Source organism: Rattus norvegicus, chromosome 1 (assembly GCF_036323735.1).
Source record: "Rattus norvegicus strain BN/NHsdMcwi chromosome 1, GRCr8, whole genome shotgun sequence".
Lineage (NCBI taxonomy): Eukaryota > Metazoa > Chordata > Mammalia > Rodentia > Muridae > Rattus > Rattus norvegicus.
The window spans coordinates 162,195,227-162,211,192 of NC_086019.1; the positions used below are offsets into that span (position 1 = coordinate 162,195,227).

The window sequence follows — 15,966 nt, forward strand, 5'->3', positions numbered from 1 at the left end:
CTCCGGAGGAGTCTTGAGCAAGTGTCTGAGAGCCACTCTCGCAGAGCAGAATCAGTAAGTAAGGACCCAGGAAATGTTATGCTCCCTGTCTGGATAGAAGCACGTCCATTAAAACACCAAAGGTCATGTCTGATCTGCCACCTAAGGACTATGTTGAAAACACCCAGTTTCTGGCAGATGGAAGGACAGAAAGCCGCCTGCCCTCCATAGGTCTTAGAATAAAGTGCGGCCCATGCCTCCTTGTGAATGAGACCCTGCTTGGTTTCTGGCATCTCTCTCCTCAAGACTCAGACTCTGCCTCCTGGGGGGTGGGGGGCATGTGGGGGAGTGTAGGGGAGGGGGAGGAGTGTAGGGGAGGAGGGAGGAGGGAGGAGGCATGTAGGGAGGAAGGAGGAGGAGTGTAGGGGAGGAGGGAAGGAGTGTAGGGGAGGGGGAGGAGTGTAGGAGAGGAGGGGGCAGGAATGTAGGGGAGGAGGGAGAGGGGGGAGGAGTGTAGGGGAGGAGGGAGGAGTGTAGGGGAGGACTTTTACACTTCTAGATCAGCCACCCTCCTTGCTCCCTAACTCCTCAGCCTCACCTCACATCTGCCCACAAAGAAGATGCTGGACAATTTTATTTCCCAGCTTTCCAGGGCCCATGGAAGAGGGTTGTCACTGCGTTCTTAGCCCAGGCTGTCTTATGTGATCTCCCCATCCATCTGATCTGTGGGTTTACCACTTATCTCACTCTGCAGAAACAAGTGGAGGTCAGAAAAGTCAAGCAACCTTCCCCAAGTCACACAGTGTGACAGTTCAAAGGGCAGAGATGCAGAAGGTGGGGGCTGAAGAGTTCCGGCTTGGTCCTCAGTCCCAAGAGACCTCTGTAGTGTGGGGGGGGTATGCATGGTTGCCCCTATATCTTCTATCTCTTGGGGAGCCCCATCCGGGCACAAAACCCCATGTGCTTCTTAACCACAACCCCATCCCCTGGGAGCACAAGGGAAGCGAGCTGCTCATCCTGTAGCTTGGGCACCAGCCCTGCCCTGCCCCCACCTTAAGCCAAGCTGTCTGAATCTTTGTTTGTGCTCTGACCACACTCCAGAGTAGCCACAAACCCCTTTCTCGGTACATGACCCCATGGACACGAACCTGAAAAAGGTGTCGGACACCTAAAGCTGCAGATGAGGGGAGGAACATTCTCTAACATCCATTGGGTACAGGCCCATCAACTTCATCCTGTCCTCGTACTATGTCCAAAAGAGCAGCTCTTGTCATCCCATACTTTGCAGAGAGGGAAACTGAAGTTCAGTCTGACTAGATAGTACAGACAAGGGCTGGGGTGCTCCTGGGAGCCAGGACCCTGTGAGTTCCTGAGGTGGGGGTGGGGGGACAGGAAGCTTGGCTACTCTGCTGCCCTGACATCAGGGGATGCCTCCTTCATGAAACTTTTCCTGACCGTAGTGTCAGGGTTCCCACTACTCAGCACTGAATTAGATGGGAGGGAAGGCCCAGCTCCACTCTGGCTCACCCTGCTTGGTGCTGCTTACTCTCACGCTGGCTGCCGTTAAGATATGGTGGACGGCTTTGAATCTTTGCTCATGCTCTGCCCATGCTCCAGAGTAGCCACAAGCCCCTTTTTTGGTACATGACCCCATGGACGCGAACCTGGGAGAACATTATGAATGCCGAACCAGGGACTGGAACACAGTGGTAACGCTCTTCTCCCAGGATCACCCATCTTTCAGTCTAGACCCAGCAGGACACGGTGCCAGTGACTGAGAAGGCTAAGTACTTGAAAAGGCAGCAGCTTTGGGTAAGTTGTGAGACTATCATTATGCAATTCAAGCTATGCGAGCCTCGGGTCCTCCAACTGTACGCAGGGAACTGACAAGTCTCAGTCAACTGGCTTTTCATACATATTCGCCGTCCTATCCTTCACCCCAACTCCAACTCCTGGCCTCAGTTTCTCCATCCGTTAGTTGGAGACTTTGACAGGCTTAGAGATGACTTAAAGGCAGGATACCCGAGGTACGGGGGAACCCCCTCAGGGTCGTCCCAGGGCCAAAGAAGGGTCACTTCCTTCCGTGCCCGAGGTTGTCAGTCACCTCTGGGTGAGCCCACCCCCACCCCACCCCACCCCCGCCTTAGTGCGGTGGCGCCAGGATTTCCTCCGCGGACCTGCGGCTCCCCGCACCCCAGACCTCGCATGCCCACGGCTGCACGTGCGCTGCCCCCGCTCAGTTTCCTTTGTGATCCTTCTCCCTCCAGACGTTTTTCGGTTTCAAGTGCCGCCCTGGCCCGGGGCGGGCGATTCGAGAGCAGAGGTGATGTTCGGTTCCTAGGTCCGCGCAACTGGCAGGGCGGTGTTAGGACCCCGCGGCTCCCAGCCCCAGGGGGCGTGGCCGAGAGGGGTGCTATTTAAAAGGCGGGAGCCGCCCCCTTGCCGCCGGCTGGAGCGGCGCTAGAGCAGCCGGGCCACGGCGGGCCAGACCCCCGGGGTTGTGCGAACGATGTTCGGAGGAGTCGGGCGGCGGCGGCGGCGCTGAGCCAGGTAGGGGCGGCGGAAGGCGGCGGTGCCTAGGGAGCTGGGGCCGGACTCTCCTTCTGCACCCGGGTATTAGCTTATCTACCCAGGGAAGGGTTCGGATAGGCGTTCCCATTTGACAGCTGGGAAAATCGAGGCCGGAAACTCCGTGCGTGCCTCGGAGCATACAGCCAACCTAGCACTTAAGGATTTGAATTCAGGTCTGCCCCAGGCGGACATGGGCTTTCCGCACCATCACTCTTGTCTCTGGAGGGGATACCCAGCACTCTGGGGAGACTTGAAGCCTCCCTTCTTTATGGATAGGAGGAATCCCCTACCCCATCTCCTCCCTGACATTTCACATCATATGCTCATTCCTTTGGGTTAAAGTCTGATCCCCTGAGATGTGGGATGTCTCTAGAATGGGCTGCCCTTAGTGATTCACTGCCCTGTGAGCCTTGAAGCTGCTCTCCCAGACCCCTTTTGCCAGTACATCATAGCAGATTGAGAGCCCTACCACTCAGTGTACTCCTGAGCCAGGCCCAGGACCTGTGGGCTCCTCGGCTACCTTAGGAAGGAAGTCTTGGCAGTTGCTTTGGAGACACAGGGCTTGGATTCTGATTCTGACTCTTCTGTTTACTGTACAAGTGACTTTGGGTAAGTCATTTCTCTGAACCACATGGTCCAGGAGAGATTTCTACAGGGTGCCAGTGGGGTCTGCACTAGTAGAGACCACACAGCACTAAGGGACTATATAGATCTGGCTCGGTCCCAGTTTTAGCACACGTAGGGCCTAGGGATCAGGCATTTGGCCTTCCCAAACCTCCGTTCCGTCCTCTGGTCTGTATATGGGAATTATAGTAATCACCTCACTTGGTGGTCATGAGAATTAAAAGACCCGTAATCGACCTATGGCTTAGAAAAATGTGTGACCTCCTTGTATAGTAGGGGCAGTCTTATTTTTATTATAGGATTGCCCCCATTATCTGTCTGTCTGTTTCCCTCTGTCACACACACACACACACACACACACACACACACACACACACACAGAGAGAGAGAGAGAGAGAGAGAGAGAGAGAGAGAGAGAGAGAGAGATTCTTTGACACCTCTCCAATCAGAATCCAGCCACCTGCCTGCAGAGCTAGGACCTCTCTCCTCAGCACCATTGGTACTGAACCTTCAGGGAAGGACACTGTAGGGCCTTAGTGCTTTCCTGGCCACACCCCACCTCATCATCCCATGGCTAAGGATAGCTAGTGTCCGAATGGGAACTGGTGTACGCTGCAGATGAATCACCCAGGCAGAACTTGCCCTGGGGGCCATACTAGTGAGTGTTGGGACTTGACAGTGACCCAGGGTTCGAATGCCTCTGGTCTTCCCTGTGGGACTGAAGATCTCAATGCTGCAGATGGGGCACAGCAGGGAGTTTCTCCATCATATTTCTGTGGTTCAGTGGGGGCTGTCCCTTCTGGATATGCAGAAGCCCTATGGTGGGGTAGAACAGGACTTGGCAGAAGAAGGAGAGATAGGGTCCCTTTGGGCATCCCCAGCTTAACCCCAGGTCCTGACTTGTCCTTACTGCAGCCAAACTTCTGACGTAATTCAGCCACTTGTTCCCTGAGAGAAGTTTAGTGAGCATATACTTAAGGAATGAAGCAAATGAGAAATGGGGGGAGGAGGGATACAGCACCCAGGAGCTTGAGCAGGAACATCCTGGACCAGGAGGGAGCAGCAAAGCAGAGTCCCCAGGCAGCCAGGAAGGTACTGAGGTGACTGAGGAGTCTGCTGAGGGGGGAAAGGTGGTAGGAGGAGCTGATGGGCGAGTGTGTGAAGCCTGAACACTACTGGAGATTTCAAAGTGATTTGTAAGATCTGGCATGTGACTTTGAAACGTCACTGGCTGCCATGGATGGGACAGATTGTCCCGTACTGGAGGGAAGCAAGAACACAAACAGTGGAGTTGGCTGTTACAGTGAAGGTGGGCAGCTTTGAACCTGGTGGGCTAGGGCAGGGAGGGGATGGGGGGGGGGATGGAGGGAGTTGGGAGACCTCTCCTCATCTGCATCCCACAGAGGAGATTTGCCTGCCGCTGTGCTCTCTATCTGGCTTCCCTGTGTCATGAGGTGTACCCACGGGTACTTTCATTTTAAAGGGTAGGGAATCATAGTGGGGTGTGCTCTGTGCCCCACACTGGGCTGTCCAAAGCTCAGCAACTTCAAGAGCCCGGAGAACACAAGGCATCTGTGGGGGACCAGAAAAGGCTCCCCAGAGGATCTGGCATCTAAGCTCCACGGGGTGAGGAAATATTCAGCTGCAGGGGAGGCAGAGGAAGTGAGGGTTCCAGAGGTCCAAAGGAAGCACACGTGTGTACATGTGTTCAGGGCCCAGAGAGAGTGGGGACAATGTCAAGTCAGGTGGGAGACAAGAGTTGGCCCAGGGAGGGCTGGCTGCCCAGGGCCTGGAGATGAAGGCCGGGGGTTTTCATTTAGCTCTAAGAATGCTGATGTTAAGCAGGTGGGGACTTCATTTGAACCAAAGGAACAAAATTTCCTCATAGCCTGCAGTGAAAGTGGAGCACTGTGGGGCAGGGCTGGGCTCTGGGGGAGCCAGGAAGGAGAGTCAAAAGGCCCATGCTGGCCCCTGTGTGTCTCAGCAAGATGGACAGCCACTGCACTGAGATTCATCCCCAGTGGGTTCTGACCGTCAAAAGAGCAGGCACAGGCCTGCAGATCTCTCCCAAGGCCGTCTTCAGAGTGACAAGTCTCATTCTCTTACCGAGCACCCACCGTGGGAGACCTTCAGGTGAAGGGCACAGAGTCTAGTCTACCATTTAGCTGTGTTGTCTTGGCTATATTCCACAACCTCTCTGAGCCTGGGTGTTGTTTTGGTTTGGTTGCTTGCCTTTTCCCTTCTATAAAATGAGACATGTGAGGAAACAGAACTGAGTCCTTGTGGGGATTAACTTAGTGCTAACCGTCAGGTTTGATGGTGCTGCTGCGACAGTCTCACAGACTGTCTCAGCTGTCCGCAACAAAATTCGACACAGTTGACATTTAACCCCGGAAACAAGGTCAGAGAGATGACAAGACCCGTGTAAGGTCACCCAGCAGGAGCCTAGCAGAGATGGAGGGAGCAGATATCAGCCCTGAGGGCTGTGGGGTGACACTCAGAACTAGATGTGGGGTGACACTCAGTACGGGAGTTAAGTCAATGCATTCAGTTGTTAATTAATTAGGTTAACAGACTGATCTGTGTTTCCCCAGCACCTGGCTCAAGTCCACAGGGATTCACCCCTGCTCAGGGCCTCTGAGGTCCCTGTGGGCCCATGGACCTGGGCAGCCATAGCCTTCAGTGAAAGTAGCTGGCTGGCAGCCTGCTGGGGTGGGGCTTCCTGTCAGTGCTCCCGCCAGCCCCTAACAATGACCAGGTCTGAGAATTCCAACCAAAAGTAAAAGGTCAAAAGGAAGGATTTGCAAAGAATGAAATGTTCCATTTGGGGCTTAGGACCTGGGATGGGGGCCTGTCTGGGGCTTGGAGGGAAATTGAGTCAGAGGCCCAACCTCCCTCCAGCCCTGCCCTAGGGTAGCTCTGTTTCCTGAGCGCCCATCCTAATTGCCTTCTACCAGGTTGGCCTTCTTTAATTTTTTGGTTACATTTTATTTATTAGAAGAGAGGGGTGCATGCCTGGAGAGGAGTGGAAGTTCAGGACCCATCATGTGGGTCCCAGATCAAACTCAGTCCTAATGGCAAAGGCCTTTATCCCTGAGCCATTTCAATGGCCTCGGGTGGGTTAGGTAAACGCAGATAGTCACACATGCAAGCTTTAAAAGTCTTGCTTCCCCTGAGTAATGACTCAGCTCGACTTCAAACTTGCAATTCCTGGCCTCCTACCTCAGCCTCACTACTCTCAGCTCCCCTGAGGCCCTGTGCGCAGCCCACATGCCTCCTGCTTTCCTGGGTCCTGCTGGCGGTAGAAGGAGCCGTGGTCTCAACATTCCTCTTTCCTTTCCACCCTAGGCAGAGCCATGAGCTACCAGATCCTGATACTCCTGGCCATGCTGACCCTGGGCCTGGCTATCTCTCAGCGCCGAGACCAAGTGCCCTGTAGGACGGTAAGACAGAGTGCAGGCAGAGTAACGGGTACCTATCCCACCTTTGTCCTGAGAGGGAGGGTCCCACAGCCCAGTCCAGGAACAAAGGTTAGAGAACCAGAAAAGGATAGAGCTTTGCCTTAGTATTTAGTATTTGTTGAGCATACACTAGGCTGTTGAGCCTACTTACCCAACAATCCGATTTGTTTCCATTTTACAGAAGGGAAAGTTTGGAGACCCAACCAAGACCATTCAGCTAGTGACAGTGGAGTCTTCTGGCTCTCTATTCCTCAAGTTGTCCCTCTTATAAATGGTTGGTCTTCTAGGAAATCCTGGGCTACACAAGCTGGGAAAGGCTCCGCTGTACTGATCTTCCTGGGTACACATCCCTTCCCTGGCTGGGCTCCTGGACTTGGCCTGACTGCTGGAATGTTCCTCACTTATTACAGCCGGGTCAAATGCCACCCTGCTCAGGAAGCCTCCCCCACCATTGACAGACTGGTTTCCTCTCTTGCTCCCTCCTCTGGCTCCACGTCCTCCACTCATCTCCTTGCTGAGAAGACTGAGGTTATGTTGCTTCATGCACAGCCCAAGACTGTCTTACCTGGCCAGCCACGAGCTCCTATAGGACAGAAACCAGGCAAACATTCGGAAGACATTGTGACCCCGCAAGGCATAGGGAAAAGAGCCTCTAGGTTAGTGGTTCTCAACCCGTGGGTCGTAACCCCCCACAAGGGTTTATATCAGACATCCTGTGTATCAGATACTTACATTAGAATTCAAAGCAGTAGCAAGGTAACAGTTATGAAGTAATAGCAAAATAACTTTGTGGTTGGGACTCACCACAACATGAGGAACTGTATTAAAGGGTCAGTGTTAGGAAGGTTGAGAACCACTGCTCTAGGTATACTTGTGAGGCAGGACTAGAGAGAGACAGGCCCTCCACCAGCTGCACTTGGGCACAGAATGGATAGCTGCATAAAGAGGGCAGAAATGCCAGAAGCCCTTTCCTGGGGTCTGTGTGCCCTGCTGTGCCCACCGATTCCTTCTGGGAGACCTCCTGAGAGGCTCACACCCCAGAATAATGAGAGCCACGACCCCAGATCTCACCATGTGCTCACAGCCTTGGAGGTCTGAGGCCTTAGATGGCGAGGGCTCTGGCACCCACAGACAGAGGGCATGGGGCAGGGACTCTCTGAGAAGCATGAGATAGGAGAAGACTTTCTGAACTATCAAAAAGAGCTCTATACCCAGCTGCAGAAGAGACATGTGACCCTGTGGGCCCTAATGTAGAAGTGACAGAGATGGGATTGAAATCCAGCCTCCCCTGAGCAGGGCATTGCGGGAAACTCGCCTCCCGTGTATGGATGGGAAGTGAAGTTGGATAGCATGTCCTCCCCCTCCCCACCTCAGGAAGAAAACAGAGCAGTGGCTAACACAGCAGAGGGAGGGAAGATGCTAAACCCCAGCCAAGGCCCCCATCATCTCTGCACCAGAGACGTCTGACTGTCAGTCAGAGCTCAGCAATAAGGGCGGGGAGGGTACCAAGAGGGCCCAGCCCCTCAGGCTCCTTCTGAAGTCTGGGCTGGATCACAGAGGTGGGTACCAGGTGCTTCCCTGGACCTTTGCGGTATCTGATAGACGGTCTCAGGTTATGCCCCACCTCACCCCATTCCCCTTGGGGTCATGGTTCCTCTGGAGCTGATGTCCTGGGGAACCTTTGCTTATCCACAAAGGAGAGGACATGGGCGTGCACTTACATGGGGGAAGTGGGGCATGTACACTGCAAATGCAGAGTCCGTCGTAGTGCGTGGTGGTGTTTGTCCAGCCAGCCTGGGTACCTGGGCAGCTGAAGACTCAGTTTACACAAAAAGAAACGCACACTAGCACTGAGTTCATCTTACTGCTGCTTACAGCAGGGTGGTCCTGGGAGGTAGGTGCCAAGTAGGTGTCTGGTTTCTGTGAGTGGCAGTGATGGGGGTTAATGGGTCTGCTAGAGCCTCAGTTGGCAGCTTTTCCTGGAGGTGTAAGGCTAGTCAAGGTATTTTATGCAGTAGGCATTCACACAGGTGCCCATGTCAGATGGTGCCCCACCTCACCCCATTCCCCTTGGGGTCCTTGTGGGAGCCTCAGAGCTAGGTCAGGCGGGGAGGCCAGACTTGGGTTTCTTCCTTACTACCTCAGCCACTGGACCTCTATGGCACAGGCAGGTTACTGCCCGGGCAAGCCTTGACCTCACATCTGGACAGCAGGTGAGCTGGCTCACTCTGCTCTAATGCCTCTTTCTGTCTTTAATCTGCATATCTGGATTAGTTCTTCTCTCTCTGGCATTGATTGAATCGAGGGCCCTTACTTAAGCACAGATGTCTGCGACTCATTCATAAAAGACATTTCCAGAGGACTTTCTTTGGGCCAAGTCCAAGACACCCATGTCAATCAAAGTGGCCCCTCTCCTCTCAAAGCTCACTGTTTGCAGGTCCCCATTCGGTCATTGTTCAGGGGCACCAAGCCATGGGAGAAGGCACAGTTAGGGAGGGCCTCTGGGAAAGACGTGTTAGGATTCCCGGTGAGGAGTTCTCATACAGATCTGCTCCATGCATGTCCACAGATGGTTATGCAAGAGTGTGAGACCAGTGCTAGTTGTGGTCACTGTGTATAAACTGGATTGGGGTGAGTGGACAGGTTGGTCAGTGGCACAGACAGTCTTGATGGACTCTGTTCTGTGTTTAGGCCAAGGGTACCATAGGCACGTGGGGTTCGAGCAGTCTGTGGGCCTTGAACAGGTGGGTAGTTCGGTAGGAGTGGAGGGAGACAGTTTAGATGCAGGGGCAAAACTAAGCTGGCTGACGTAGACATTACACTCTTTGCTAGGGAGGGTGGGATACCTGAGGTGAGAATCTGGGAGCCACCAGATGGAGACATGCATTTGCATGGAGTTATGACCCTTAGAAACGCATTTTGTGGAAGGAAAAAGGAAAAGAATTGCCAAGGGCCCTGTGTTCGAATCCCAGCTCCCTCCACATCAGCTGGATGATCCTGAAGTCTCTCTTACCCTCTCCAGCCTGGACTTTGGTAAAAATATATAGTTACGTCAGAATGCCCCTTTATACCGAGTGGGCTGTTGTAAGGCTCTGACAGGGACACCAATCTGAAAGTCCTGATGTGTAAAGTAGGTGCTGGGAGGGACAAGTTAATTTTGGGATGAGAAACTGGAGCGTCCATGTTGATGTGTCCTATAAATGGTCATCCGGTTAAATTGTCATCAGGTGACACCTGTTGTGTCCTGGCATCCCTTTACCCTGCTCTGTCTCCTTACTCCTACTACCTTTGGGGTGCTGTGCTGGACCAGACCACCAGAGTGGAGCCACTGATGCGGGGGTAGATAGCAGCTGCAGAAAGGTTCAAGTCCAGAGCCCACTCCAAGTCACAGGAGGAATGTGGTCTCAGGCTAGCTGGACCAAACCAAGGAACTGGCAGGAAGGCCTGCAGGTCTCCCTTTTGCAAACATCTTTTCCGGATGACACCTTGAGCCTAAAGCTAGGACTGTATATCTAGGATGTGGCAAAGACCCAGGTGTGGAACTGGAAGCTATGGGCCCACCTTGGTCATGTTGCTTCTTGGTTCTTGATCACTGAGTGAAACATGTTTTAGTTTCCCACAGAGCAGGACAACAGTCAACACATACGTGTTCTTAGCACTATCTACTATTTCTCTGTCTACTGTTACCTTCTGTTTAGCACCGGCAAGACTGCCAGTCAGGGACAGAGAGCAGCATGGGGGCATCAACTGGGTGGGGGCAAGGCTAACATCCCAGGTCTCTGGGGTAAGCACCCCATGCTTGGGGAGAGGGTGAGCATCTTTCCTACAGAACCCTGTCCCCATCTATTGTACTGTCCCCATTAATGCCAGCTTCCTTGCAAACCTTGCTCTCCCTAGGTGAACAAGGAGGCCTTGTGCCACGGCCTCAGCCTGCTTCAGGTCCCCTCGGTGCTCTCATTGGACATCCAAGCTCTCTACTTGTCCGGGAACCGGCTGCAGAGCATCCTGGTCTCCCCGTTGAGCTTCTATACAGCACTTCGCCACCTGGATTTAAGTGACAACGAGATTAGCTTCCTCCAGCCGGGGGTCTTCCAGGCCCTGCCCTACCTGGAGCACCTCAACCTGGCCCACAACCGGCTTGCCGCGGGCATGGCATTGAACAGTGGTGGTCTGGGCCGCTTGCCCCTTGTGGTCTCCCTGGACCTGTCTGGGAACAGCCTGCATGGCAGTCTGGTGGAGCGGCTGTTGGGTGAGGCTCCGAGGCTGCGCACGCTCTCCCTGGCAGAGAACAGCCTCACTCGCCTGGCACGCCACACCTTCTGGGGTATGCCAGCCATGGAGCAACTGGACCTTCACAGCAACGTCCTGATGGACATTGAGGATGGTGCCTTTGAGGCCCTGCCCCAGCTGACTCACCTCAATCTCTCCCGCAACTCCCTCACGTGCATCTCGGACTTCAGCCTCCAGCAGCTGCAGGTACTTGACCTGAGCTGCAACAGCATTGAGACCTTCCAGACGGCCCCAGAATCACAGGCCCAGTTCCAGCTGGCCTGGCTTGACCTACGGGAGAACAAGCTGCTCCACTTCCCTGACCTGGCCATGTTCCCCAGACTCATCTACCTGAATGTGTCTAACAACCTCATCCAGCTCCCTACAGGGCTGCCCCAGGACAGCGAGGACCTCCATGCACCGTCGGAAGGCTGGTCAGCCTCTCTACTGTCCAACCCCAGTCGGAATGCCAGCATCCACCCCCTCTCCCAGCTCCTAAACCTGGACCTGAGTTACAATGAGATTGAATTGGTCCCTGCTGGCTTTCTTGAGCATCTGACCTCCCTGCGCTTCCTCAACCTCAGCAGAAACTGTCTTCGATCCTTTGAGGCTCGGCGAGCGGGCTCCCTGCCCTGCCTGGTACTTCTGGACTTGAGCCACAATGTGCTGGAAGCGTTAGAACTGGGTACCAAAGTCCTGGGGTCCCTGAAGACATTGCTTCTGCAGGACAACACCTTGCGAGAACTTCCACCCTACACCTTTGCTGGCCTGGCCAGCCTGCAGAGGCTCAACCTACAGGGAAACCAGGTCAGCCCCTGTGGGGGACAAGCAGAGCCAGGTCCCCCAGGCTGTGTGGACTTCTCTGGGATCCCCACCCTCCATTTTCTTAACATGGCGGGGAACTCGATGGAAACACTCAGGGCAGGCAGCTTCCTCCACACCCCACTTACTGAGCTGGACCTCTCTGCCAATCCTGGTCTGGATGTGGCCACGGGAGCCTTGGTGGGCCTGGAGGCATCCTTGGAGGTCCTGGAGCTTCAAGGCAACGGGCTGGTGGTACTGAGAGTAGACTTGCCCTGCTTCCGTCGTCTCAAGCGCCTTAACCTTGCTGAGAACCGCTTAAGCCACCTGCCTGCTTGGACACGGGCTGTGTCCCTGGAGGTGCTGGATCTGCGGAACAACAGCTTCAGCCTCTTGCCGGGCAATGCCATGGGTGGCCTGGAGACCAGTCTCCGGCGGCTGTACTTGCAGGGAAATCCACTCAGCTGCTGCGGCAATGGCTGGCTGGCGGCCCAGTTGCACCAGGGCCGAGTGGATGTGGACGCCACTCAGGACCTCATCTGCCGCTTCGGCTCCCAGGAGGAGGTGTCCCTGAGCCTAGTGCGTCCAGAGGACTGTGAGAAGGGGGGGCTGAAGAATGTCAACCTCATCATCATCCTTAGCTTCACACTGGTCTCCGCCATAGTCCTTACCACGCTGGCCACCTGCTGCTTCCTCCGCAGGCAGAAGCTCAGCCAACAGTACAAAGCCTGATGGGGCTGGGGGAGCCTCTTCCCACTCCCTGAGGAAGCCAGAGGGGCAGGGAAGCTGGGGTCCAACTCAGGTTACACAGTGGCCAGGGACTTGGTGTCCCACACACTGCCACGTGGACTACATACGTGGTCCAGCTGTGGCGCTCAAAGTGGGACAGTTCACTGAACAGGGGATGCCAATAGCTCTCCACTGAGCATGTTTCAGGCCACACCCATCTCCGAGTACTAGTAAGTGAAACACGTGCCTATCCTCTGGCAAGAGAGGCTGTCACAGAACCACACAGTGACCCCGTCGTATGATGGGCTTGAGGTGGGGAGGCGATGGGCCCCCAGACCCTGCAGCCCCCAGCTGGTCATGGAGAACCATCCTGACTGGCCCGTGAGACTGGCCCGTGAGAGGATCTGTCTGAGCCTTTTCCACCCAGAGCTCTGTCGCATCTGCCGATAATGACTTTCAGCCTCTCTGGAAATGAAGAACTTGTGACCTGAAGAGAGAGCCAGAACTCACCCAGAGGTCTTAAATCTAGCCTCCTGGGCTAGACTGCAGCTCCACAGAACCAGCTTCAAGTGTGGTCACCTAGGCTTCCACGAGGGCCCGGGCCATCCTGTAGCCTGCCTCTGACAGGCCTTTCTCTCCAGCACGCTCTTCTACACACACACTGACCCTGGTGCTGCCTGTTCCCCAAGCCCCTGCTCAGGCCTCCTTCCATCCCGGCCCCACCCTGGCTTTTGAGCCAAGAGAGGGAGAGCCTCAGCAATCTGGTTCTGCTTTGTGCTCAACTTAGCAGCTGCAGAGGCAAATTCAAGCCAACTCTCAGAGGTTTCCATGTTATCTGGGTTACACACAAGAAGAAAACAAGGTTCCTTACGTGTCTCCTCTGAGAGCCTCGTGGCTGAGAGAGATGCCGAAGCCAGAAATGAGTCAAGTCCATGCCCTCCCACCTCTGGGGCCGAGGCCTCGCCAGTGCGGTGCCTGTAGGCTGTCAAGTGGACAGGAAGGGGCCCTACCCTAACCAGGATCCAAGCATACCTGCTGCGTATACCCACTCCCTCTCAGACAGGCACCCACAGACCCTCTGTCTCCCTGCCTCAGTGACCCTTCTCTGTAGAAGAGTATGAATTCTTCCTTCTCTTCTTGCTTCCCAAATCTCATCCCTGGAGTTTGAAACCATTGGCTGTAATCTCCCCACTGAACAAATAGGGAAACTTAGGTGCAGGGCCTTGCTCAGAATCACACAAGTCAGTGGAAGAAACCGTGGGGGGGGGATGCAGCTGCAGCTGCAGGGGGTTTGCTTTGTTTGCTCAAAGCCCTGAGCCCCATGCCTGCATTTCCCTCCTCTCAACAGTCACAGCAAGGCCGGCTATCATTCCAGTCCTCACCAGGCATGGGAAATAAGAGGGTAGAACCCCCCCCAACACACACCCGAGACACACACACACACACACACACACACACACACACACACACACACCACTCACTCTCCAGACCCATGGGCTTCAGGGAGAAAGGGGAGCCCTGGGTCCAGTCACAGAGCTTCCATCATCAGCTCCTCTGTGCTCCGCCCACAGGCTGCCACAGCATCAGTAACCGTCCAAGAAGATGAAAACACCACTCTCTGCCCCACTCTACAGGGGAGGGAACTGAGGCCCAGAGAAGGTTAAAGGCTCAGAGAACCGATGGGCAGATCCGGGGCTAGAACCCTCACTGGGATAGCTCATGGCACTAGGTGCTGCTGCACACGGCACTCCTCGGCCTGGAGGCCAAGGCCTGGCCCCTGTGCCCGAGCTCTGAAAACACTATATCAATGCTGCTCTCACTTCCCAGGACTGGCCTCCACCAGGCCCTGGGACCTGCTCTTTGTATAACTCACATGAATGTATTAAAGTATAATTTTGGAGAAGCTGCAGCCTGCCAGCCTGCTTACTTCAGTAGCCCATACCCTCACACTTGAGTCCTGACCCTTTCTACCCCCATCAGGGGCTTTTGATCCTTGTGAGGCATCTGCAGGGGGTGGGGGGGAAGGGAGAATGAGGCTCTTGGCCTCTGTGCCCTACCCCAACTCTAAAAACTAAAATGCCTGTGGCTCCTTCCTACCTGTCTGCAGCGATGTGCCTGCTGCCTTTCTCTGTGCTCACACTCCCCATCTTAAAACCAGTGAAAGGCCCCGTACCACTTTCCCATCTCGCCTTCCCTCACTCTCTGTGGCAGGTCCCCTTCCCACCCCACCCCACCCCACCCATCTCCTCAGCCCACCCTACCCTGCCTTAGCTGAGGTCTACCAAGGCCTCCTTGCAAGATCTCCGCACTTTTAGACCTTTGTCCCTGGACTGCAGGGCCCCTCACCTCACCTCAGCCTCCTTAACTCCATCCAGGAAGCTGTCTTCTCCTTCTCAAGCTACTTGTTTTCCAGCCTCTCCGTGTGCCACCTCCAAATGATGGATGTTTAATCTGTCCCTCCTAACTGCTTCTATGGAAACATCCAAGCATCCCCTGTCCCACACCCCAGCCAGAGAGTTACCTGTCTCCTGGGGGCTAGAGACTCCAGGGAGGATTTAGTCTGCAACCAGGTCAACTTGGAAGAGGGTGGGGAAGAGAGGGAGGGAAGGAGTGAGGGAGGGAGGATTGAGGAAGAGAGAGGAACTGCCTCACTGAGGGCAGGCATGGGGAAGTTGTCAAGAGAGTCTCAGGGAGAGCAGCATCAGCTCAGCACCTAGGCACTTGCCCTCTGCAGTCTGCTCAGCCTGCTTTTCCAGCAGCCCCCCACTCCGACCCCGGCCTCCCAGCACCCTGGACACATCTCCACAGCTGAGTGGCCCCTGGCCCTCCCCGGATGGACAGCCTTGCCTTCTAAAGATCCCTTCGAATAATTTTTCTGCCTTCAGCCCCTCACCACAGTACTGATCCTCAGCTGTCTTTCTCCAGAGGAGAAACTGAACTTGGGTTTCACCGGGCAGAGCTAGGGATGGGGAAGTACACAGTAGGGGCTCAGTGAAGGCAGGGTTGAACCAGGCCATCAAATGGGCTGGGTCTGGGAGTCACTCATCCAACAGGACCCCAACAGGACCCTGACCTCCTTTCCTGGCAAATAGCAGAGTTATTCACCTGGCCTAGACCCCTCCCACCCTGTCCCCAGTGAGACAGAAATTCCTGTTTTCAGAGAAACACAACACAGCTGCCAACTAGGTCATCAGAGCACCCGGTTCTCTAAGCTTTCAGCCAGTTCCAGGGAGAGGGAGGCCCTCGAGTGCCCTGCCTGTCAGAGGCCACCTCGAGTGTCATCCTCAACTCTTCCAGTTCAGTAGGCTCTTGTGGTGCCCCACCCCCTTCAGCTGCCTCACTATCTCAGTCCTCCTGATCCAGGGGTCTGGGTCACTGCCCACTGCAAACAGCCCGGTCCTCCAGACAGCCTGCAGAACCTTGGGGGGTAGATACCTGCTGCCCCCAAGCCCCTTTCTGCTGTCACCCACTACGTATTGACCATAACTAAGGGCATCCAGCTAAGTCCACGCTGAGCAGTTGATGGGACCTT

General features: G+C 54.9%; 1 protein-coding gene across 5 annotated transcripts; it reads left to right on the forward strand.

The window, feature by feature from the left end:
• Nucleotides 1-1,768: 1,768 nt before the first annotated feature.
• On the forward strand, nucleotides 1,769-14,337 carry Lrrc32 (leucine rich repeat containing 32). Of its 5 annotated transcripts, none has more exons than XM_006229747.5 (3): nucleotides 1,769-1,791; nucleotides 6,523-6,617; nucleotides 10,533-14,337. In XM_006229747.5, exons 2-3 carry the CDS (start codon nucleotides 6,531-6,533, stop codon nucleotides 12,435-12,437), a joined length of 1,992 nt encoding a protein of 663 aa, XP_006229809.1. In that variant the 5' UTR covers nucleotides 1,769-1,791; nucleotides 6,523-6,530; the 3' UTR covers nucleotides 12,438-14,337.
• Nucleotides 14,338-15,966: the final 1,629 nt, after the last annotated feature.

Excerpts from the sequence above, each read along its gene's own strand:
- Lrrc32 (XM_006229746.5), top strand. The coding sequence starts at position 4,411 with ATGGATGGGACAGATTGTCCCGTACTGGAGGGAAGCAAGAACACAAAC. Across the intron at positions 4,484-6,522 it reads AGTTGGCTGTTACAGTGAAG|GCAGAGCCATGAGCTACCAG; the intron begins GTGGGCAGCTTT and ends TTTCCACCCTAG. Across the intron at positions 6,618-10,532 it reads ACCAAGTGCCCTGTAGGACG|GTGAACAAGGAGGCCTTGTG; the intron begins GTAAGACAGAGT and ends TGCTCTCCCTAG.